We start from the raw sequence: 25,677 nt of genomic DNA, 5'->3' as shown, positions 1-25,677 counted from the left end.
ATTTACAGAACTCTGTGCTTCTAAACCAGAGATGAATAACCATGCGCAACTTCTGAAGACTTCTGTAAAGTATCTTTAATTACTTGGTTCATGCCATTTTAAAAACAGTCATTTTCAAGAAGAAAATCAATATATCTGTTGTATTGACTTTGCTTTTCTCATTCCCGTTCCCATGTTTGCTAATGGTTTGGCATCTACAGTATGTACAGTCTGATGCCTAGGAAGATAGATTTGAAATTTCTTTCCAAGTTTCCAACTTGCTAATTATAGTGCACAATTGTCGTCGACTTGCCCCACCATTCCCTACCTCAGTGTAATTAAAAAAAAAAAAATAATCAAAAAGTCTTTCTGTGAAGGCTTCACAAAATGCCAAAGAGACCATCAAAGTGTTTCTCTAATTTTTATGTATGGCCTCTCTAACCTTAAAAAACTGATAAGGAGTCATGCAAATGACGGAAGAAACTCACTGGAAGAGGGCAGCTATCATGACCTAGGGAGCTGTTGAAACATTGGGAATCTTTATTAGACAGCAGTCCTTGGTCTTTCCTGAGAAAATATCTTCATTTCATCCCAGTAAGATTTCTGCAGGTAGGTATGAAGGAGAAAAAATCGCTCATCTTTCTCATGAGCCAAGCTGTATTTACTCACCTTCATTAAAGGAAACATCTCTGCAACTGATCTTGGTAAAATGTCATTTAACCAGAATTTTTTCTTTATCAAATGCTTGAGATGCATTCTAAATATTTGGATTGGGTCTCTGACAAGGCCACACTCACAGTCCTTTTAAAAGAAGATGCCACGTGATATCACCTAGGTAAGTGGATTCTCAAAACACATCCCCATCTCTTTAAAACAGACAAGAAAATGGGCATGACAAAATCCACATTATACAATATGCTGTATATACAAATTGAAAGTCTGCATCTCATTCTTTTTCCTGTTACTAAATTTAATATGATTCAGTAAAACATGGAAGCAAAGCACCGATAACCATCTTTTCCCAAGTCCTTGAAGAATGCCTCAGCATCTCCTACAGTCTTCAGATATCTAGAGTTTCTTCATTTGCCCCACAAGTGTCTACAACACAGATTAAACAACTTGTCACTGGGAAAGCACGGACTTTGGAGTTGGCTATCCACTTGTCTGTTTCAGTGTTATATTCAAGAATGTGCCCTAAGCGACCAACACCCTGAAAACCAGCCAGGACATAGACTATAGATCCCACAGCAGCACACTTCACTGTTACACCTTTCCATGGCATTGGAGACACCATCTTCCATTCATTCATCTTGATATCGTAATATTCTACATTATCAAGGCCACCTACAAAGCAATGAGATAGATAACTGCTTATTATGTTGCACTTCATGGACTGCACTAGAGCATGCAAACTGAAGCCTTTATTTTCAAGGTTTCAAAAACCCTCCACTTAAAAGCAAATCGGAAAATACACCCCAGTTTCCAAACTAGCAGCTTATCCTTGTATAAATAAAAAACCAGAGAACAGTGAAAAGGAGATAGAAAGTAAGATGTATTATCACAAATTCACACTAGATGCTTTCTACAGATTCCAACATGTTACTTCATGAAAAGAACTTTCAGTGCTGAATTTCTGATGGATTTGGGGCTAGTGACTAAAACTCATTAATCACCTGAAACTTCCCTATAGCAATGGCATTTCATTCTAGAGGGCTCATGGGTACTTTTACCAAAACTGGCAATTTACTGATAGAGGAGGTCTCTCGTCATGATGATACTAAAATCTTTGGAGTGTAAAAGCTTAAGTCTCATTGAAAAGGGCCAAAGAAACCAGAAGTTATTAGAGAAGAGTAGATTTTGTGGCTAAGATTTACTTATTCAGAAAATATGCTAGTAATTACACTTGACAATAGCTACAAACATGCTGCTGTCCCTATTTAACTCAGTTTTCATTTCCAGGACTGAATTATTAGATCTGAGAGATTAAGAAATCATTCTATCCTATTCATAGATATGAGTTTTCCAACCCAGACATAGCTCATCCTCATTTTATTACAGTAAGAACAATTTTAACACTTCTAAGAGGAACATTCAGTGAATACACTTATATTTTGCAAGATGGCAGATTACGGATTGATGAAGTGTTTGTGCAATAAATGTATCTATTATTTTTGCATTAGGAATCAATCACAATGGAATAGTTTCAGTAGCCAATTAAAAATCAAGCTATATCCTAAAATAGCATTCATCTGAAATGAAGAATTCCACTTACCGTAAATAGTGATTAAAAAAACCTCATAAATGAGAATTTTCCATTTTGAAAAGCATTTCAGAAACCCTGTGCAATTATAATTCTATTCTTCTTGTAAGGTATTATTCTACTAGTTTTAAGGACAAGGAGACAGGCAGATCATAATTGACCTGGCCCTGACAGTAAATCATATTTCAAAGCTAGAACAGTCAAAAGAGGTCTCACATTTTCACCATTTTACAATACCGGACTAGATTTAAGTCTTTAGACTAAAGTTCCTAAAATAGTGGCTACACCTTTATCTGTCTCTCAAAAGAATGCTAAAATCTCTGAAAACATATGGGTAATGTTAAAAAAAGCCCCCTCCCCCAAAAAAACCCCAAACTTCTTAGATGCCTGGTTTAGCCATATTAATTACTTCAGAACTGGGCTACAGTAGGGGTGCATATCTGAACTTGACTATCATTAGTACAAGAATTTGAAAAATAAGAAACAGTTAAGCAGGGAGGTGAAATGAAGAAGGCAACACTGATGTGACAACAAGACTACATGTTTGATGGTGCTACTCAAAGCTTTTCAGCTGAACAGAGTGGAATGAATTCATTCCAAAAGAGAAAAACAATCCCATGAAACCTTGTGTGACCAGACAGAGAATTAATAGAATTAAAGTACCTAAACTATTTTGTCCACCCACAGCAAATATTTTGTCCTTTACAAATACCAGCCCATGATTCTTTCTGGCTTCAATCATTGGACACAGTTCAGTCCACCTGGGGAAAACAAATCAAACAAAAAAGGACAAATCACCATCTGGTCCATAGAAAGTAAGCATAACCTATCAGTAGGAAAACAAAATTTCAAAGAATGCTGCTTAAGAAAAACATCTTTCAAGTAGTGATTTCTTAATGCTGACTCAGGGAAAATTCCTTACCAGAGTTTTTCCTGTAGTCATCTACACTTCAGTCATTTACAGAGCTAGCACACAAGCGACTAAAACCAACCTGACTTAAAACAACACTTACGTTTCTGTGGCTGGGTCATAAACTTCACAGGAATTCAGGACTCTTCCGGAAACATTGTTTCCCAGGCTGCCTCCGCATACATAAATGAGCCCATTCGCCTCCACCATCCCATGGCTGCAGCGCTGAGTCAGCATGCTGGGCTTTGTGTGCCAGCTCTCTGTTCTTGTGTCATAGCACTCAAATAAATACAGTGCAGAATTGCCTTAAAAAAAATAGAAACCCATCAAAGTGGCATTAATCTTTGTGGTTGTCTTTCAAGAGAAGTCTCTAACAGCAATTATCAAATTGATGCTTTGTTAGGAAAAGGGAAAGCAGCTTTCCCGCCTCCAAAAGTAGAATTAACCAGCTTTAAATTTGGGATTACTCAGAAAGTACATGCTTGTAATTATTTTGATTCTTTTGTTCCAAACTATGCAAGTAAGTTTATGAAATTGCTATTTGTGTTCAAAAACAACAAGAAAAAAGATATTCTTTCTTTTTTCTTGGAGGGGAATAAATACTAAACAGAGCCATATATAAATTACCCATCCCATTGTCATCAGCTCATGCTACTCTTTCTACTTGGAAATATATCGAACTTTCAGATATGAAGATGAAACCAGCATTGCAAACTCACACTACAGGTTCATGAGTCTTTTTCCTCTAAAAAATGTGACTTGTCCAATATCCAGAACACTTGTTGTCTTTGGAATTTGATAGCTTATGCCATAACATACTCCTGGAATTGTCAGCAACCACAAAACAGCTATCTCTGCCCAATTTACTTTCTTTCTGAGGACTGGTAGATACTCATTGCCTAGAAGTGAATGGTCTGTGTACTCTTCCCTCCAAAGCCAGGATAACTACTACTGAAATCAAAAGTAATTTTTCTAAAGAAGACAGATATGGGCTCAAAACTCAGGCTCAGGTAAGAGACCAAATCATAGCCAAGGCAGGGAAGGCTGAATACAACTCTCTCAGAACAGAACCACATCCTTCTTCTCTTTTTTTCAAAAGATATATTCACCTAGAACAGTTAAAAGTGCGTTATCTTCTGTCTGTTTTACTTTGGCTTTCTACTTCTAAAAATTAAGCATGGCACACTAGCAGCACTTACTACCAGGTGAGGATTTGAACCTTCAACAGGATGCTGTTTCCAGACCCAAAATTAATCCTATAAACACACTCTCCTATAATGTGTGCATTTGTTCACTTCTACCCTGACATTCTCAGTATCACCAAAAACTGTATAGAGTGGGACATTATTTTCTTTGATGTAAATAGACATTTTTATTGCTTTGAAGTTGTAGAAATTCCCATCCATGGAAAATCTAGCAGACCCATCCTTCTTGTTTGTTTGTTTTAAACAAATAGAAGCTTTCATTTTCAGTATAATGTTAAGTATTTCTCCTGCACTGAAACAAGAGTGGAAGGATCTTCATGTTTAGCTTCCAAAGTCTGTTAGTTATTGCAAATAGAACAGGACTCCCATCAATTCAAGAAGGGGAAATGAGCCATATTGTCTGTAATGGACTGGCACAGTAATCCAACCTCTTCAATTGATGGAAAAAACATGCAATTTTTAGATTTCTTTACAGCTAAACATACTGCAGCATTTTATCAGATTAATGCTTTCAACATAATTGCCTGCTTCAAACTAGAAAATACTAGATTCAGGAGATACAGAATTTCATATTCACTGAATTCTGAAGAATAAGTACAGGCAAATTATACTCCATTATTTATGTTTAGCTTTTACTATTCTGTCTTGATTAATATTTATGGAAAGCAAAGTGAAACTGTGCAGTAATGTGAGGGTGTATTTGTAAGAAAACTGCTACATTAAAACTTCAACTATAGTTGCACTAACTATTCACCATGAATTAGAAAATATACTGTACAATCAAAAAATTTTATTGTTATTTGCCATGAATTGAAACATGGGAAACTGTGAAGATTTATGAGATGATGTAGCATTCCAAGTTGCCCAATGTGGCCTTAGTTAAGCCTATTTCAAGTAATGGGAAAGGTGCTATTTCACATTCACCACACGAGGTGGCAGCTGGGAACTGCTTATTCTGATTAAACCTCTTAATATATTTTAGAGGTCAGAAAACATGGCCTAAATGTTATAAACTCCATTAAGTGATTTATGAATGTTAAGCACTGATCATGACAATTTTTTCCTCTGTTCACCTCCCTCTGCAGCAAGGCAGACCTCAAAAGGATCTTCCTTCTAGATTTCTTCCCATTTGTTTTTATTCCCCAGAACGCAGCTTTAGTACCACAGCTATTTTTATGGCTATACCATGCCTGCATTTCAACCTTTGGGTTGTTGATGTGTCAAAATAAAATGTTCCTGCAACACCACAGTATAAGTCACCTTCTAGGCTTTTTGGTGACAGAAAAAATCCCAATGGTCTTTTATTACTTTTTTCCCCACTATGCTGAATAGTAACATCTAAAGGAAGTATCATTTCTCCATTTGTGGAAGCAAGCCAACAGAATAACAAAATAACAGAAGATAACTTCTGTCATTTGACAGAAAAATTGGACAAATTCCTTTACAGGATCAAGTACAATTTCACCACCAAAAGCAGTAAGTGTTAAAAGATTTCTTTTCCACTCCCCCCCTCCCTCCACTTTAAAAGACTTCATTAGGCCCAACATATGCTGTATAAAAGGAAGGCCATTGTCAAAATGCAGTTATTCTGGTCATGCATTCCAGAAAATTTTAAATTACACTGAATTCTCTGGATTTAGAGAAGAAAGATAAGAGTGGGACTCACAAAATATATTTCATTGAATCATACCATCATAGAATGGTTTGGGTTGGAAGGGACCTTAAAAATCATCTATTTCCAATCCCTCTGCCATGGACAGGGATACCTTTCACTAGATCAGGTTGCTCACATCTCCATCCAATCTTGTCCCTATTTAACTTAAGAGTGGCAGTGTATTTTTTTATTCCAGTTAATGTAAATATTATTCATTTCAATCAGTGAAACCATTTTCAAAACACAACAGAAATAGGTTGTTGGACTGGGCAAAGGGGGATAAAATCCTAAATATGGGAAAATAAACTCATTAGGCTAACATGGCAACGTGCAGTTTCTTGTCAACAAAATCATGCAAAAAAACCAGAAAAATTTCTAGCCATCTTTCTTTGTGCTTTTTTGTTTGTTTTAAAGATTTTTAGTGTCTTACCCACTTCTGAACCACCAGATGTATAAATTTTGCCCTCAGCAGCACAGGCTGCAAGGCTATCTCGAGGTGTTGGAGGTCCTAGCTTGGAATACCAGCTATCCTTCACCACATTGTAGCAGTCCATTCGCTTTATAGGGAAGAGCTGGGAACCACCCAAAATATAAACTACGTTGTCCCAGAAGACACAAGCTGCATCCCTGCGCTTTTCAAAGGGACATCGGATGTCTGTCCAGCTGTAATCCTGCATTACAAAGAACAAGTAATGTCTAATAGATTATAACACTTACCTGTACAGTGAGTGTTTTCAAACAGAGCTTTTCATAGAGATTTAGATATGGTCAGTTTTAAGTTCCTTTTCAAAACAAACAAGAACACCGTTTATTGAAGAATACTCCTCAGGCGTACTCTTGAAAAATTCTCTTAGACACAGACATAGTTAGCTGCAATGAACCATGACATTAAGAAATTCCATTTCCATATTCCCTGTGTGCACTCAGTACAGCTTCCCTGAAAAGCTGTACTGGTGTTTTTTCCAACACAATTGACCTCCTGCTGCTATCATGTTAGAAACAATGCATGTAACCAAAAAAGTAGGATTGCATTTTCTTTTATAGCAATGGAAGAAGACATCTTACATATGGTAACAGATTCTTTCTAAAAATAATAAAATACAGAATGTACCAAATAAAAGACAACGGAAAAATAAGATAATACCCAAATTGACAAGCAACTCAGTAAAAAAGCTCTGATACATACTTTATTACCATGACAACTAGAAGCTTATTTACAGAATTTACAAAACACAAATGTTCTATAGCTATCCACAGTTGATAGCATGAGAAATAGGATAATGCTCCATCACAAATACTGGCAGTTATGATGCCTAGAAACTGATTTTGCATAGATTGGCAAAATCAGCAAGTATAAAATATGAGCAGTAATGCCCAAAGCCTTAAAAACACCAAACTCAACAACTGATGGCAGACCAGGATATCATACAGCACAAGAAACACTTCTTGAGTAATAGCATCTCACATATTCCATGAGCATAGCTTGAATCCTATACTGAACAGGAAAGTATGGGACCTTAACTGTTATCTGTGCCACCTCAAGAAGGTCTACCTCAACCTGCTGAATGACCTTCACTGTAATGGTTCACACAAGACGTTACATCATTACATTTTCTTAGCAAGGACATACTTCAAACACCTTGGTCAATGAGGAAGAACAGCGACTCCTACATGGGGGTTCAAAGAAAGAGAGGCAGAGCATGTTATAGTCCAGAACATCTTACAATCTTTTCTTGTAGCATCCCCCATATCAAGAAGAGCTGTCAGCTGCATGTGGCCCTTTATGGTGAGAAACAGGTCCTGGGGCATCCTAGAAAGGAAAGCCATACTACAGCATGGCAAAATAAATAGCTGCATAAATCTTAAGAAAATGTCTCAGTGCATTGTGTAAGATCAACATTACTTTCTAGCTCAAACTTCTGGCAATTTTACAAAATATCCTGTTGTTTTCCTTTACTGTTATAAAGGGCTGTGACCTGACCCACTTTTATGGCTTCCATTCATGTATCCATTTCATCCGTACCTTTATCAAATGAAAAGCCATAACTTGAGTATACTCAGCAGTATCCTCCTCTTTCAGCAGGAGGCAATTTAGGTCATCCTCCTGCAATGCTCTTCGATGTTAGTCTGTACCACATAGAATTAGTTCAATTTTTGAATTTAACATATTTAAGAATTATGCAGAAGTGTTGCTTTACACCACAGTTAAGATCCACACAGCCCTGGGCAGTGCAAGTCTCCGTTCTCGGGGACTGAGTAGGGAACGATGGAGAAGTATACAGTAAGTATATGGGGACTCTTTCCCTGCTGATCTCTGTTTCCATCAAGTTGCAATGCAGGACACCAGAGCCAAAAGCTGTAACTTTTTCTCTTTCATCAATTTATTGAATCACTTATTAAAACTACCTGAACTTCTGAGAGCCTCAAGACCCTGTGACAAGAATGGCACACACAATTACGAGCCCTGTGAAAAAGTACCTTTTTTTCTCTAAGACGTTTCCTCATTTTCAATTGATTCTTCTTCCAAGTTTGTCATAAAAACCAGCAGACAGGCCCACTGTAGGCAACCTCCCCACTAATAGCTTACTGACTACAGCTCTATCTCCTCATAAAAGGTATGCTGGTTTCCTTGCTCATCAAGAAATAGCATTGCCAGGGATCTGTTACTTTTTATTTGCCATTGTTGAATTTTGCACTGCTGAGAATTTAGAATTTCCAACCATTTCTGGCCACTAGAGATAGTAATTTCAAAAGAATAAGCATATTGCTGACACAAAATCTCAATCATATATAAATTCTGTACTGACAGTTCATAAAATAAAACAACAAGTATTTTATTCCCAACCTAGGGATTTTTTTTTAATTCTGTGAAAAATTCAACAAAAAAATGCTTCCCACAACTGTTAACAGAACATCTAGGAGTTCTAGTAGTATTCTGAAATCATGTATGTCTACTCAAATTAGTGCCAGACTGCTCCACAAGTGTTATGCCCATCTGCATCTGTCCTGTTGCATCATTTTGTTTTCTTGATGAAGAACATGCATCAATAGAAATACCAGTTACAGTGCAACAAAGAGAACAAATACAGTCTTAAATAATACTGCTAGCATTCTCAACAAATAAAACACAGTATCCAATCCAGTCTTATTTAAGGAACCCTTCTAACAACAAGGAAATTACTATCAGCATTAGAGACTAATTTTGTGTGCAAAGGAACCAGTGAAAATTAAAATTTCTGCACTAGTTTTATCATATAACAGCTATGGAAACTTATATTGCAACCAAGAAAATATTTTGAGGAATAAATTTAACATCTGTTTTGAATTGTTTATGTGACATGTAACAATTTAATTCAATTTCTGATTTTGATTAATATCAGAAGTGAAGGACTAAGTCACTATTCAATCAGTTCAAAAGACAAGCAAAATTCCAATTTTTCCCAAGGTTCAACCTTGCAAAAGTACATACACAAGCTTAATCCTCTGTTCTGTGACTCTCCCATCATCTTTTGATGAGACCAATTAAAGTGAGTTAAATAGTAATTCAGCAGGGGTTCTGGATCCTTGGTTTGTTGCATTTAATAAATTATTGTCTGAACTCAAGCAAAACATCCAGAAAAGGACCTTTAAAAAGCTTCAGAGTTGGAAATTAAGTAAGGGCTGTTCAACAAGACATGACAGGCTAGCTAAGAGTATCCAAGAAAGCATATAAGTACTAGGAAAACATTGAAGGAACACATGCTTGTTAGAATAAAGCTCTCCAATTACCCACTTCTAAAATTTTCCTGCCCCATTGTCCCCCCACTCCTTATTCCACATGCAAGGCCGTAAGTCTTGATTAAGAGGCAATTCTTCAAAATTTCTTCCAAATTCAGTTATTTTTTGGTGCTATATCTGGACAAGCAGTCTATGAAAGGTACAGCTCTTTTATCCTGTGCTTTATGTAGACTTTCACAGATATTACTCTTTGTCTACAAAACAGATTTCTTTGTCAAATCCATGCAACTGCTTGAAAAGTTACAAATGGCCTGATTAAAGGCTTCCCAAACTTAGATCTTGGAAAGGAGAGAATTATCTGGTCTGTACCCCTCACCTCCTTACTGCCAGCTGAAGTGCTGCTTATCTTGAGTATGTGTGTAAGGGAAAAAGGCAGTCATTAGTTAAGAATTTTGAATTCCCAATAGGAATACATATTAAGTGTCTCTCAAGCTAAGTCAGCAAAGCTGGTAGGTTTGGGGTTTTTACCCCCCAGACTTGAGTGGCACTCAGAGAAGGTGGCTTGAATTTTATCTTACAAAGGGAATGTGAAAGAAAAGTTCAAAACACATTCCAAAGGCTCATTCATTCAAAATTAGATTTGATAGGCTTACATTGACTATGAAGTTCACACAGCACACAAATTGTTTGAAATTTTAACAAGCATTTAATATGCTTCAACAAAATATTACATGCATGGGATCTCATAACTTATGAGAGCCCTGATATTTACATAGCAAATTTGCTCTGTATTACTGTATGTGCTTGCCTAGTAAAACAGGGTATGGGTAATCCTTCTGCATGCAGTTGATGTTTTTAGATCCTTTAATCTGCATAGCTGAAATATACACCATTCCTGTGACTGGATTTTATTCAAGAAACATAGGAACAAATTTCAGGCATAACTTGCTTGCTCTAAATTGATAATCTCTAAGTTTTTTTGTTGTAAAAACCCATTCTCTTCCACTTATGTAATACTTGGCTCCCCATTCTTCTCCTTATATACTTTTAAGAACAAACAAAACTGTGAACCATTGGGATTTAGAAGTGGTTGCATATTTATAATGCACTAAAAAAACTGAATAAAAACTGGGTTCTACGCTAACATACAAGCCAGTAAATTAACATGTGCTAAAAAAACCTGCTTTGAGTTAATGGCTAAACACCTAAATGCATGCACATGCATACAGACTTTCATATATTCCTAACCAATTATGTGATGTTTAGTGGCCTTTTGTTTATTTGCAGCTGAGAAATGCACATACCAATCAATGCTCAACTCAGACAGATTGATCAGTTCTCCATATCTAATATTGCTAAGAAACAAACACAATCATTCTGTTCAAAATGGAGTATTACATCTAGGTACACAGACTTAAAAATACTTAATTAACCATATTCCTCCCACTGTACACCCAGGAGGGAGGGAATATTTTCTTCCTAAGACCATTTTGTAGATCATTATATCTTAGTTAATATCACCAGCAGAAAAAACAGGTAAGATTACAAACAGTGAATCTTAATGCATTCTGAGGTAACGATTACCTTGGGATTAAAATATCTGCAGGACTGGGGCTGAGAGCCTCCAAACAAAGCAATGCGATAATCATGTTTTTTTCTTCTTGGTCGGGTTCCTTCCACTAACTCTTCTCGGTCTTCTGGGGAAAGGAGGTGGTACCGCATCCCACCTGCAAGGAAGACAACAACTGTTGCAGATCCAGTGTAGCTCATACATGGATAGAGAGGTTTCAGAGGCAGGGATGGGGGAGAGCTGGAAAGGAAGAAAAAGGGGAAAATGAAGTTTGTACATTACATCCATATAGCTTTGATTCAAAATGGAAGAATGCACAGCAGCATGTGAGGGTGGGAGGACACATCCAGATTTATACCCTATTCCAAACAGGCTGCTCCATGTGAACACAGGACAGATACAGACTCATGTTATGTACTAATGGATTAATCAGCTCATTTAGCCAGTATTAACAAACAATTAAGATTGTTGCATTGAAACAGTCAAAAGGAAGCAAGCCCAAACAAAAATACTGGTGGCATTACAAGTCAGTAAAGCCAGACAAAAACCCTTACTTCCTATACAATGACACCTTCTTGGTGTCACCCAAGAATTATGACTCTGATGTCAAATGTCAGCGGATACTTACCAACATACAGGTTAATTTGAATCCTGTTCATTGAGTCCGAAGGAAAACAGTTGTGTACTGATTTTTAGATCTACACTAAATTGAAGCTAACTAGTTAAATGCTACTGAAATTATTTTTCCTTTCTTACATGGTAAAATTTTACAAATGCTGTCTAAAAACAAAAGAGAAGCTTGTTTCCTGTTTCATCTGCACCTGAGAGTGCAAATATATGATCAATCATTGTAGAATCAATGGTCAGTATATAATAGATAAAACCAGTAAAACACACATCTAAAATTATAATTTGCTTAGGAAAGCTTTAAACTACTCAAAATGTTGACATATTTCTTTTATTTATGCATATATGAACATGAAAAATATTGAAGTTACAAGCCTGTCACAAAGGCAGGCTAACTTTCAGTTACCCTAAGGAGTCATTGACAAAATCTCCATTCCATTACTTCTCATGGAGTTCATGCCATTTGCTAGGAGAAAACAAATGAAAGTCACTCTGTTACACAAGATGAGTTTTATTTAAATAATAATCTGCTAATCCAACTTCAACTAAACACAGCATTCTAGAGGAAACAGATGGATTTAATGTAAAAATGTTAGAGCATTTTAAAGCAAACAATTTTCAAAAATTTTTGAAGCATTTTTAAAATTATATAGAACATCATAAAGATTTCAGCTAGAGGTCAACTTACTGATCACCATTTTAAGGCATTCTGGGTTATCCTGAATAAGTGGTTCAGCCTGAACAGTTTTACTTAAGAAGTTCTTTGATATTAGAGGAAATCGGACTTTGGCAAGAATATCAACCATGTACGGCTGGCGATTTGACTCATCATACTTCAGCCATCTGACTGCTGCATCATAAACCTTAAACAAGAGACAAGGAGAGAAAGGGATAAGGTACATCACCACACAGCATGACAAGTAACAGAACCTTAGTGCTATGAACTGATTCTAATGCCTGCTGGAGGTTAATCTGTACTAACATTTCATTATATGGGGATGCCATTGCCATCTTTCAAAATAAAAAAACAACCCCAAAAAAACCCACAACAAAAGTCAACCAAGCCCAAAAAAGACAATGCTCAGACAAGTAAAACAAATGCACAACCACTGAATAAATCTCATCTACAAAATTAAAAAACCTACTACTTCTGCTGTTTAACTTTTTGCCCTCCAAATGGAAAACATGAATCTACAATTCACATTTATGTGTGTAACTCCTGTACCAGGTTAAATCTAATATTCTTCAAGTTCTGTGCCATAACATCAGCAATGCTTTCATAGAAATGAAATAATTTCTACTTGATATAGTCTCCTGAGGTGATAAACTGGTTCTCTGAATAAATCATCATGTTGGGTATCCAAATATATTTACCAGAGCATCTCCTCTTTTTCTCTGCCTCATAGAAAAAGATAATGGGTATTCTTAGGGGCCAGGGAAGGTAGACCAGGGAAGATAATCAAGAAATCTGCTCTATTTATAATGGGACACCAGGTCAGCAAAATATAAAAAAAATCCAGGATTTCATGTATATTTTGACACTTCCATGCTGCTGTCAGACACAGCAAGCTTACCCAGTAGCACTGACTCTGAAGCAGCAGGACAACCTCACTGTAAGCAATAGGACAGGCAGTGCCTACACCTGTAGCTGAAACTGGCCACAGTGACTGGTGCTGAGAGACAAAGCTATGACATGGAAAGCCACTTCATGGAAGAATTATTCAGGACTACTAGACCACCCCAGCTATAAGTCTGCAACATTACCAGGCAATGTGGGAGAGCGAAGAAAATAATTAAAGGCTAAATTCCATCAGCTAAGGAAATTCAACAGAATGACTTGAACACAAACATTGTATAGGACAGACAGTACTTAATGCGACCTTCCCTTCTTGTCAAATGTAACTATGCTCCACACCAAAACAAAAGTTAGAGTATAATGTCAACTTCCTAGCAGTACTCCTGAGAAATATGATTCCTGTAGTGCAACTGTCAAACTTTTGTAGCTTCCTACTGCACACTATCAATTTCCTAAAGGAATTTTAATGATGCCAGGCTGAATACATAACATTTCTACCACTGCTGCCAGGTTAAAGCACACCATCCTGCCTTACCAATTGAACTCCAAGAATGTAAATCCTTAACGTCATTTTGGCTGCAAGCCAAACAACACCTCCAGCTCTGAGAATGTTACCCCATGATCTGAACTTTTCCCAGCACGCAGCAAGAATGCTGAACTGTGACACTACTCATATTTTATACCTGTAACAAACCAACTACCATATTCAATCACCTGATACACTAATTCTTATTTTTGTAAGTTACATCACCATACAGGAAGACAAATAACTAAACCTTAGTGCTTCAAATCAATTCTTCTACTGTTTGGAGGTCAATGTCAATGGAGACTTTGCAGTCAGAAAAACATCTGTTTCCAAGAGGATATACACAACATCTCAGCTACAGCATCCCTCTGCTGCACTTCAAAGGTATCAGTCAACTCATGATGCCATACCCACACAAACTTAAATTACCTAATTCAAACAGCAGAACAGCAGAGCTACAGAGGTAAGATTTCAATTTGTCTTCAACAGCTTTGACTAAGAAGCTACAAGTGCCCAGCAGCTACAGCTACCACTCAACTGCTACAACCACCTGTCTGGGCTGCAGTGTAGACACCTACATGCTTCCTATTTTCCTGCAGTAGGAAGAACAAAATGGCAAATAATTATTCTGGGCTGTGCTCTAAGCTGATAAGCTGAATCAAGCATTCCAAATGGGACAGCTATGGATGTAATTTCTGCCACAGGTTACAAATTTTAATGGAGTGAACTCCAGGCTCCTTTCAGCCACCTAAACTTTATGTCCAGTTCCTAAATAAGGGTCTTCCAGCAATCTACCACTGACAATGTGTGTAGTTTTCAGTGTTTTACTCATCTTACTTCCAAAACCCTCAGTTCCCCAGGCTTATGTGTGTGTGTGTGTGTGTATATATATATATATTTACATATATATATGTGTGTGTGTGTGTGTGTTTCCATCACAAATGCCTCTCTGGAACAGGCTAGGCTATACTCATGTAGAAATGTGCATCCATTAAGGTACAGTTTGCTCATCACTTTGAAGTGGTCCACGTTCACCAAAAGCACATAAGTCCCAGTCTAGAAACAACCACTACAAAACAAACAATTTAGCTCATGTACTGTTGAATCAGAAGCCCTACAAAGGCTTCCTTGACAAAGGAAACTGTTTATTCCCTCTGTGACTTCTTTCTTCCAACTTTGCTGAAACAACACATCTATAACCTACACTTGAAATGTGAATATTTATTAATATTTGGTTTTGACCAAGTTAGGATGCACCTTTTACTCCACAATTTAGCAAGCACTATGTGCATCATATCCTCTAGGAATATCAGTGAGATACTTGACTACCTGAAGCCAGTTCTTAATTAAAAAAAGATAGTTAAGTTCAATGCTTTTAGCTGCTATGAAACAGGGATCTCACCTGGTCTTCTGCCCTCACTGTCAATGTATCTTGGTTCAGGAGATGTGTCACACGCTTAACATCAAGCTGAAGAAACTCATCTGTCTTGTAAACCTCGGTGAAATGCTGATGGATGAAGTCATCTGCAGTGGCTTTCAGTTCTGGGCAGTCTAGGCATTCTGCTAGCACACTTATGCCTATGAAGGAAAATTAAGAAAAAAACCCTTTTAAACTTGAACTGCAATTACCTTTAATATATTAAACCAGAATACAATTACTGTAATTTGAGTGATATTTACAATTTCAGTTTAATATTTATTACCATGCCTTTTTTCCCCCCCATTAAAACACATGCTATCATAACTCACCTGCAATTCAAGGCAAACTAAGTCAGGGGCAAGCTGCTGATCCCTATTCCCACTGAACTAATTGGAGACTCAGACCTGCAACACTTGCTGTATTAACTGTCTCTCCAGCACTATTTCCTCACTTTCCCAATTACAAAGCAGACAACAGTACCTTAACCAAGTCTGAGCCAAGCCACACTAACCACACCTAACCAGAACAGCTTGGGAAACTGGATCCATGTTTTACAACCTCTCCTGACCTGCTCATGCACCATCAGCCCCAACCAAGCCCAGTTTCCTTCAAGAGTCATGGTGAACTGGGATCTTTCTATAGATCTAGGACAGTCAGCTGCAGATCAACACAAAGTCAAGCTGATATTGCTGGAAGGACAGAAGGTTGGCATAAAGGTACAAACAGCAGCTGAGAAGCACCACTGCCAACTTTGCCATTAAAACCATGTAAGCACAGAGCTTTTCAGCAGCAACTTCTCCTCATGCCACAGTCTTCCTTCTCAAAGGAAATGGCACCTGGGGTAGGAGCAACTCACTAACATATGGGTTGCAATTAGTCTGAGCTGCTCAGAATAGTAAAATGCAAACTAGAAAGGTAAAATCCACATACATGACAATATTTAAATATTCAAATTAAGCCATGGTTTCTTTCAAATACTTTTTAAAAAATGAACTGTGTACTTGCTTATGAGTCTGCATAAAACATGCTTTAATTTTTAAAAAATACCTTAAGGAAAATTTGTTTTAATCTCTTTGCAATAAATTAGCAACAAAATATGGAAGTGTTAGAGAGCAAAATTCATTTTCCACCTAACAGAAGCCACAGTGCAGAAATTTGCCTCAAAGCAAGCCTAAGTGGTAATTTCCTTAGGTAGTGTCTTTCTTTCAGCAGCTGTTTCAGAGCTGCAGCTGTACAGCACTGAAGTGTCAGCTGAGTCACTGTAATTCAGATATACTCTGCAAAACATTTCCATTGCTGCTATAAACATCTGTAATATGATTGAGATGTTACTGGAATTACTTAACAATGACAATAAAAAACACGAAAAAAGTTTCTCTTAAATTTCTCATTATATAAAGTGCACCAAGTCTTAAGCATGAAAAAGTATGTACTTCTATTTTTTTTACTTTTTCTGTAACACCCAGTCCACATTTGAACTACAGAACATGATATCAAACCTGCCCAGATAACATTCATTGCCTTCAGTCAAAATAAAAAGTGAACAAAACCAAAAGTAGCCTAATCTTACTCTGTTTATACTTGTAAAAGATATGCTAGTTTTGTAAAAGTTACAAACATGTAAAATTCTGTCTGCAAGTACAGTAACAACTGAAAGCTCTACCTCACTAAACACATGCAGCTCTCTAACAAACAAGAAGCTCCAGCATCCTACCAAGCTGGATGATATCTTGCACAGTCAGCAGACTCTGTGGCAAGGGGCAACAATTCAGATTCAAAGAAAAATTATTTTTACATGCCTGGATTTAGCCAAGTGTTATGGCTATCCACAGACAGAAAATACAGCAAAGTTAAAAAACAAATAGCAAATTTAAGTCTACCTCTCTTACCAAGACAATTGGAAGCATCAACTTGTTCTTTTAAAAAGTCCACACACATTTTTTTCACAGGTTCAATCTGATACTGGTTTGCTGCATCTAGTAAAGACTGGACATTATTGCTGTTAACTGAGATTCTGCAAAACAGAAGGTGTAAAATTAGCATCACTGAAATTAAGTAAGTTGTGACAATAAAAAAAGCAACTTACACGAATTCACATAAATGGCAAAATTATTTCCTTCCTATTTACCCAAGAATCTATTACATACAATCTAAGGACACATCCTTCAAGATCTTTCCAAACTGCTTTTGTCTGCTCTACTTTACCCAGGCAGGGTAAAGAATAACCAGCCCTGGGATCTGAAGAATAAGCCTTTAACACAGGTCCTCTGCAGTCCTATACTATTGCTATGAGTTGTGTGATTAACCACTTTCACAGAAGGTAAAAAATCCCCAAACCCAGAACCTTTTTAATGACCATTTTCAACTTCTAAACAGGTACCAGCAAAATCTGTTTAAACTCTGTCAGGACTGGTCTAGCTGATTTGCCCAAAGTGCATAAGCAGAACAACCAGTTTTGCAGTGCTTCAAGAGAACTTATGGAAGCCACAATCTAGGGCTTGGCTATCAGGGCAGGCAACCATGTGGCTGGGGTGGGCTGATGACACAGACCATCTCTTACTACTGAGGGACTATACAAGAAGCTGGCTCTCAAAAGAAAGGAGAAAGCCTCCCTAATGAGAGTTAACCCCATTAGACAAAAGGCCTGCCATCCATAGGTTGGATTAAAGCTGATTAAGTACTGTTTACAACCCTAGCCATCTGCAAGAGCTCTGTTAGGGGGAGGGGCTGGAAGAGGAAAAAAAGCCCACAAAAAACCACAAACACAGGGACAAGCTGACATAGAGGGGAAACACTTTCACAGAAGAGTTATCCCACCCTGCCTGTTTTGAGATGAAGGCATAACTCCTGGAAATGGTTCTGTGCCACAGCTACTATGGCCATAAAGACATAAAGAGAGACCCTGCTGACATCAATAAGGACCTGAATTACAGAACCATGGGAAACATCGTTTGACTCCAACACTGAAGTCAAAAGCTTGAAGTGCTTTGAATTGCTTTCTGGAGACAAATACAGTTTCCTTTAGTCTGTAGGGCTTCCTACTGTTAAAGAGAAAGGAAGAGGGAAGAAGGAAAGACAGTCTAGTCACATCAGGCTTTAAACAAAGAAAGAATTTTAATGGTAGCAAAACTGATGAATCATAAACACATTTTAAGTTTTTATAATTTAAAATTGGCAGGCTTCCTAGAAAAGCGTGAGCTTTAAATAACAAAACTACCTTGCAGTATAAGCAAATTCCACGAGCTGTTCAATAATGTCAGGCTCTGCATCTTTTAGCTCCACTTCAAAGGACTTGGATTCAATCATATTTGCTGCAAACAGATTGAAAGACAAACTTTTAATCAAGAAGTCACTCTAGTTATTGTATGTTTTACAAACAGTAGAAAATAAAGCAATTATACAAAGTGGTAACCTGCTAAAAACTGCTCAGAGTTGATTGCTGTTTACCCAGAATTGCTAATACAAGTCAGGAAAGGAGGCAGTGGAACAAACAAGATAACTGGTGTGAGAACATCCTTGTATTATCTAAATTATGATAAACTGTGTTAAGGAAAAAATGTCTAGACATTGTTGACTGCAGCCAGACTGCCATGTTAGCATTACCACTGTCAAAAGCCATTTCCACATTCAAGCTGATAACAATGGAGACAGCTCCGAGCTCCCCACATCCAGACACAGCACTAGGTTTGCCCACAGATGGTTCCCACTGACCACTGGAATTGTTATTTCCACTCAACTTTGATTTTAGAGTAATTTTACAATTCATGGGTAAGGTATACAAAAGATACTACATAAGTGAAGTTTTAAAGAGAGCATTAATGAAAGAATTAGAGAATCACAGAATTAAGGCTGGAAAAGATCTCTTAAGATCATCCACTCCAGCCACTAAACCATGTCTCTAACTTCTGAAAGCCCAATTTATATGCAGAAATGCCTGATGGCAGACAAATTCTGTAATGGGACAATAAAATCCCCAATTTTCAGGTTAAGCAAGGGAGATAAACTCTGATACATTGTATAGGCCATAGTTATTAATTCAGAGAGCTTATATATGAAGTAACACTTGATCAAAAGGGAGTTGAAGGAAAAATGAGGGGAAGGATGAACAGAGGTGAATGGAAGGGCACAAAATGAGGTATCTTCACTTATGCTTGTCCCTCAAATAAATCACTTTCATAAGATAAACAGGTTGACAGACAAATTTAACAGGATATCATCATGAAAGTTTAATATTAATCAATTTGCAAAAGACTTACTAGTAAACATCAAGTTAAAAAAATGACTGGCTGAAGCAAGCACAACACGGTGAGCTGGGATCTTTCTTTCTTGAACCATAAGAATGACATCACAAAGAGTTTTCTGAATCAAAGGGAAAAAAAGACAAAAATCAGCATTTTGGAAAATATTTCAACAATATTTCTTTGAATACAGCTTATGGAAATTAATTGCTTTTTGTAAAACACATCACTCAAGAGCATTATGTGATAAAAATATTTTCTGGAAGTCAAAGTTCAGTAGCCTGGAGAACTAGCAAACATCAGTTTACCCATGAATTTGTACAGGATGGTCATAAATAACATGAACCCTGACCAAAGTATTTCCTGTAGGTTTTACATCAGCCTACAATAATGTAGGCTCTGCAACATCTAGGAGGGGCTGCACTGTTTTTCATCTACCAGTGGCTCTCCTTTACTCTGCTGCTGATTTTCAAAAAAAATTCACGGGAATCTCATATCTGAAGGCTGCCATCCTACTTCCCAACTGGAGTCAAAGTGATGAATGAGTTTAAAGCATTCAATGGAGCATTTTAAAGAAAATTATAAAAAAATACCACTTCTGTGGAAGGGTTTGACTGGTCACCCCTGATGAGCAACTAGCTTCCAAACAAAACATAATTTCTCATTTATTTGCTGTTTATATGTAGGCAGCTAGTTTCTCCTCTGCATGTGAATTGTCATGCTCTAAAAGGAGAAGGGAAAGCAACATAATTTATAAAAGCTGTCAGAAGCGATTGGGGGAAAAACACATAATTTGAATAGATTCTGAAATGCTATCTCTTCTAAGAACATATTGAGTGAAACAAATGCATATACATAATGTGAAATAAATGCATATACAGTAATTTATAACTATGTATTAAGAAAGAAAAACTGAGCAGCACTGCTTTCTCAAAAAACAGGAAATAATTTTGGACTATTACCTTAAGTTCATGGAACAGCTTTCAAAAACATCTATGTACACCCATCCCCAGGCCAGCCCCAGAAAAGAACATTTATACTGTGGGAAATATATACTTGCTTAGAACTGTGACAGTGTTTTCCACATGGAGACAATATTATCTAGGGCTGATAACCCATATTTACAATTCCTTTAAACATGCTTGGTTCTATTTTTTTTTTTTTACAGGACACTCAAAAGCACATATTGGACAAAATATAAATAATACTTTCAAAAATATTATCTAAATGGAAGTTAGATGGGGGTGACATATAGCTTCCTTTGTAGCTTCAAACCATATATGACTGAAACAACAGCAAAAAAAGAGATCGTTCCGGAAAAGTTTCAAAGGAAATCCTTTAAAAGCTGAAATTTCAAACATTTCTGGTTCAAAACAAGCATTAGAAACCAGCAGTACAAGATACCATAAAATCCTGTGGCAAAGCTTTGCCAAGACTTGCAGCTGTTGCTTGAGCTCCACGCTGCATTTCTAAGACACTTCAAATTCCTCAGCTCAGCATTTGAAACACCTCAGATCTTCTAAGGCTGCTCTGCATGCATTTGCCAACCCAAACAGATCTTCATTTTAACTTCCTTCCCTGGGATGTTTCTGGGTGTGATGGTTCCATTTCGACTAATGCTCTTCTGAGGATTTTTGCACTTCCTTCCAGAAGGACCCACTGTTGTCACTGGGTCACCTCCATGATGCAACAGGTGACTGTGTTAACCAAAGGACACACCCAAGCGTCAGCTTCTGCAGGGCACTTCACCTTCTAAATAACAGGTTCAGCAACACCTTGCAGCTCTATCCCAGCTTCATTCCCAATGACTTCATTCTTGGCTGACCTCCACTGAGCTCCAATGTTGCAATAAATCATTTATGCACATGTTGTCCAATAGCTCTGGAAAACCCACAAAGATGTGGTTCATCAATGCTGGAGACAAGCATCAAGTCCTCCAAGCACTAAACACACTTGGCCCCAACATCTCACCTGTACTTGAGGGCAGGTATGTCCACAGTTTCCTCTAAATTCCTATACTCATGGAAGATTCCTCTTCATCCCACCTCACACAAAAAGCAGCCTCCTTAAAATGAGCTGTAAGTTCCCATCAGCCCAGATTCCTAAAGGATTACCTAATGAGCTAAATACCTAGAGCTGCATGTGCACCTTGACATTTCCATCACAGGAAAATTTTAACTCATATTCAGGTTTTGTAACTACAGTATAGTTCATGACTTACCAAAATACAAAAGGAAAATGCTGACTACAAATCCTCTTACAACTTTAGCACAACTAATGAGCTGAAACTAGTGTGTTTTCCTCTGGCTACTGCTAACTTCCCAAATTTATCCTGTATAACCACACCTCCCCCTACTCCCTCAGTAATACTTGAGCTCCTCTTACAAACAACTCCTAAAAGAAGCATGAGTTTCATGAAATCTGCAAAAATTTCTGGACCAGTCAGCACTCTGTGGGATATGTAAAGCTCATCTGAGGTCAGATGAAAAGTCTGCAGGCAAAATTAAGAGCTGTTACTTCCTGGGCATAACAGATTCTGGAATCTGAATCAGAAGTACACACAAATTTCACATGACTTAATCCTGACCCTCTCACTCCTTGTTTCGAGTGGCTCATGAAAGCTGGCAAGCCACTATATTGAATCAAGATGAGGCATTTACACAGAACAACGTGGTACCACACACTGGAACGGGGATATGGTAAAGCACTGTGAATTTCAGTGCTGGGGACTGCACGTATATCTACAGGAGGACATATCTACTTACAAATCATAAGAGCATCTAGCATATCCTTTTAAACAATGACAGAGGTATGAACTAAACACTGAGGAATCAAATTATGAATTCAGCCACACCTTGGAAAATGTTTACATTTTTAGATCAGAAACAAAGCCTACATAAAAACATAGAACACAGGCCTTAAATCCTTCTTTAGTCTACTATCTGAAATCATTGCAAAAAACTTAGTTTTTCATACCTAAGAGCTTAGTTCCATGAAATGGTTTATGCAGACAACATAACTGACTGTCTATTACTGAGAGACGAACAGGGCTGAAGTGCTAGAAAAGCAGAACCAACACCAATACTTGTCAGGTCAGGACCTAGACTGCTGGTGCAGACAGCATTAAAAGCTGGACTCTGGCAAGACTAACACTGGAGGACAAGCAATTAAACCCTAGAAGATACAACACATGCCAGTGCCAGGTGTGAAAGCCCTACATGGTCATCTGGCTACAGAGTCAGCTTTAACTCTGGCTGCACATCACTGTTTTTAAACAAAGTTCCACAACCAGTCTAGATCCTTCTCTGAGAAGAAAGATTTCTTCATATGCAAAGAGTTACATGTATCATCCTTCTGCTCTTGTACCATTAGTTCAATGTTTTTTATTTATGAGTATTTATTTCAGTTTGGACAGCTCAAATGAAATGCACTTGTATGACTGCGATTTTGGTTACCGCTCTTGTTCTATTGGCAAACAGAGGAGTCACCTATAATACTCATTAAACTATTCACCATGGAAGCTTATTAGCCCAAGAGTTTCACAATTTGAGGCCGGATGAAGCCACCAAACTCCTACAGCGCCATTGGCTTCCTAGTGCAATGGCCAGAGGTATTCAAGGCAAAAATGCCACTTGTGAAACCAAACCATGGTTCTACTCATCCCTCTCCTCCCGCTGCAGCTGCAGTGCTCACAGGGTACACAGTCAATTTGTTCAGAGAAGAGTTTCTGGTCAAAAATCCAGCATTAGCGCCTTTCCACAGTCCTCAGGGCTCGGTTCGAAAAGGGCTCCGTGAATGCTCTAACTGGAGACACTGGGCCATCCATCACTCACAGCCTCACTCCTGCCCGGCCCCACGCAAGGCGTTTTCAGATAAGGAAAACCAGATCCGCGGCGCTTCTGCCTCCGGCGCAAACGAAAGCGGAACTCGCGGCTCTCGCTGCGCGGCCCCGGAGACCGGTGGCACCGGCGGCGCCGGGCCCTAGAGCCGGGAACCCCCGGGAGCTCGGCATGGGAGCGGGACCGGCCTCAGGGCAGCACGGGCACCGCGGGCTGCCGGCCCCGGCGAGCGCCGCCGTACCTGCTTGCGCATGGCGTTCATGACGCCCATGAAGGAGGCGAGCAGCTTGGCCTCCTCGCGGGCGGCGAGCTTCTTCTCCGTCTTCTTCTTGCTGCTCTTCTCCGACCCGGGCGCGGCCATGCTCGCCCGCGCTCACCGCCGGCGCGCCGACCCCGCCGGGGAACATGCGCCCGCCGGCTGCCGGGCGGCCAACGGCGCGGGGCGGCGGGCGGCGGGCGGCGCGGGGCGGGGCGGGCCCGGGGACAGCGCAGGGACGCGGCAGCTCCCGGGGCGCCGCTGTCGCCGCCGGGCCGGGGGCGGGCCGGGTGCGCTGACGCCATCGGCCGGCGCGCGGCGCCGCGCGGGGTAAACAAAGAGCGGGGCGGGGCTCGGCCGCCGCACGGCGAGAGCGCCTGCGCGGCAGCCTGAGGGGCGCTGCGCTTCGGGGCGCTGCGCTTCGGGGCGGGGCTCGGCCGAGGACCGGGGTGCCCGGGCTCCTTCCCGGGAGCTGCCTTCCCGGTCGGGGGCGGGAGCTCTCGGAGCCCCCGGGCACGGCCGTGCTGTGCTGCTGGACACCCTGCCGTGCCCCGCCTGCCCGGGGCGTGGGCTGCCCTGCTCGAGTGGCTTCCTCTGCCCCGCGCGTGTGAGCGAGGGGAGGAATGGTTCCTGCAGCTCCCGCTGCAGGGATCGCGTCCCGGCTTGTGTCCCACGTGGGCCGGCTAAGGAAGCAAACGGGATCCAGAAGAAAACCTCTTTGTCCCGAGAGCTTCAGCCACCCCTTTCCCAGAAATAATGTCAAAATGTTTGGTGCTTTGATTCCCGTTGTTTGGATAGGATGGTGATAGCCAAAGCAAGATTTTAGCGTGAGTTTGCTGTCAGTGCATTTGTGTCATGTTCCAAACACTAATTCAACGGATAACAAGGTGTTGAACAGCTTAATGCCATGACTTTAAGGGAGAGAAATTCCTGCAGAAATAACATTAGGCTCTTTTAATAAAAGGAATGAGCTGCTTTGTTCCTGATACATGCCTCATATGGTAAGATTTTAAAAAATAGGCCTTGATATTCTGCGGTTCTGCCATCTAACAATTACTACTACGTGGAAGCTGTAAGAATTTTAATGCACTTGACCTTTGCTTCATTGAAATAAACAAAACCGACACAGCTGTCACTTGATTTTCCAGAGTTTACCATGTAACAGTAAAAAAAAAAGAGAAAACTGGGAATGTACTTCTGGCCATTTTCAGATTTCACGGTATAAAGAGTTTACATGTAGAGTTTTAATTTCATCTTGAAGGTAACCATAAGATGCCTGCTTTATCCATGGGATGCACAGAAATAGCTGTGTTGGGAGGATAAATATCTATGCTGGGTTCCGAGTGCACTGCCATGTTCTGGAAGATTAGTTGGCCAGGTTAAGGAGTTCAGCTTGTTGGTCCCAAGGTCGGACCCTTTGCTACACGAACTGTGGTGAGGGAAGATAAATCAGCGGTCTCCCTCTCCTTTCTCTGGGGAGCTGCTTTTAAGCAGAGAATTTACTGTTGGTTCCTTTTACACTAAGAAAAAACATTTGAGCACTTCGAGACCCTGACAGCACTCGGTGTGGTACCTCCATTTGTACTGCTCTATGCCTGGGGTGGGCAGCATTACTGATGTAACAATTAGCATCAGTGTATAAGAGATAATCCAGGGAGCTGCTGGTAACACAGGCAGGCAGCTAACATGATGTACATACCCAGATCAGGCTCAAATGAGGGATTTGCCATACCTGAATTCAGCAAGCAGCTTCAGTGGGATTTGACACTGAGAGTAACCTGAGATGTGGAAAACTTCTATACTCCCTAAAGGACAGCATACCACAAGAGCCAGTTTCTTTCATGAAGTTTTTACTACTTCAGACCACAGTATGAGATGGACAGTTTGTGAGGGAACAGCG

General features: G+C 39.3%; 1 protein-coding gene across 3 annotated transcripts; it reads right to left on the bottom strand.

Annotated features, from left to right (window-relative positions):
- Positions 1–60: 60 nt before the first annotated feature.
- KLHL7 (kelch like family member 7) lies at positions 61–23,968 on the bottom strand. Of its 3 annotated transcripts, none has more exons than XM_085568003.1 (12): positions 23,763–23,968; positions 21,087–21,563; positions 19,701–19,803; positions 18,662–18,755; positions 17,334–17,458; positions 15,427–15,602; positions 12,611–12,785; positions 11,310–11,452; positions 6,439–6,679; positions 3,253–3,454; positions 2,903–3,000; positions 61–1,323 (listed from the first exon to the last, which is right to left on the bottom strand). In XM_085568003.1, exons 2-12 carry the CDS (start codon positions 21,147–21,149, stop codon positions 1,040–1,042), a joined length of 1,704 nt encoding a protein of 567 aa, XP_085424129.1. In that variant the 5' UTR covers positions 21,150–21,563; positions 23,763–23,968; the 3' UTR covers positions 61–1,039. The 3 variants fall into 3 exon arrangements, with proteins under 3 accessions (XP_085424129.1, XP_085424132.1, XP_021393930.1); XM_085568006.1 differs by lacking the exon at positions 23,763–23,968 and adding an exon at positions 21,654–23,707; XM_021538255.4 differs by lacking the exon at positions 21,087–21,563.
- Positions 23,969–25,677: the final 1,709 nt, after the last annotated feature.

This window comes from Lonchura striata, chromosome 2 (assembly GCF_050655825.1).
Source record: "Lonchura striata isolate lonStrDom1 chromosome 2, ASM5065582v1, whole genome shotgun sequence".
Lineage (NCBI taxonomy): Eukaryota > Metazoa > Chordata > Aves > Passeriformes > Estrildidae > Lonchura > Lonchura striata.
This window is presented reverse-complemented; position numbering and strand designations above follow the sequence as displayed.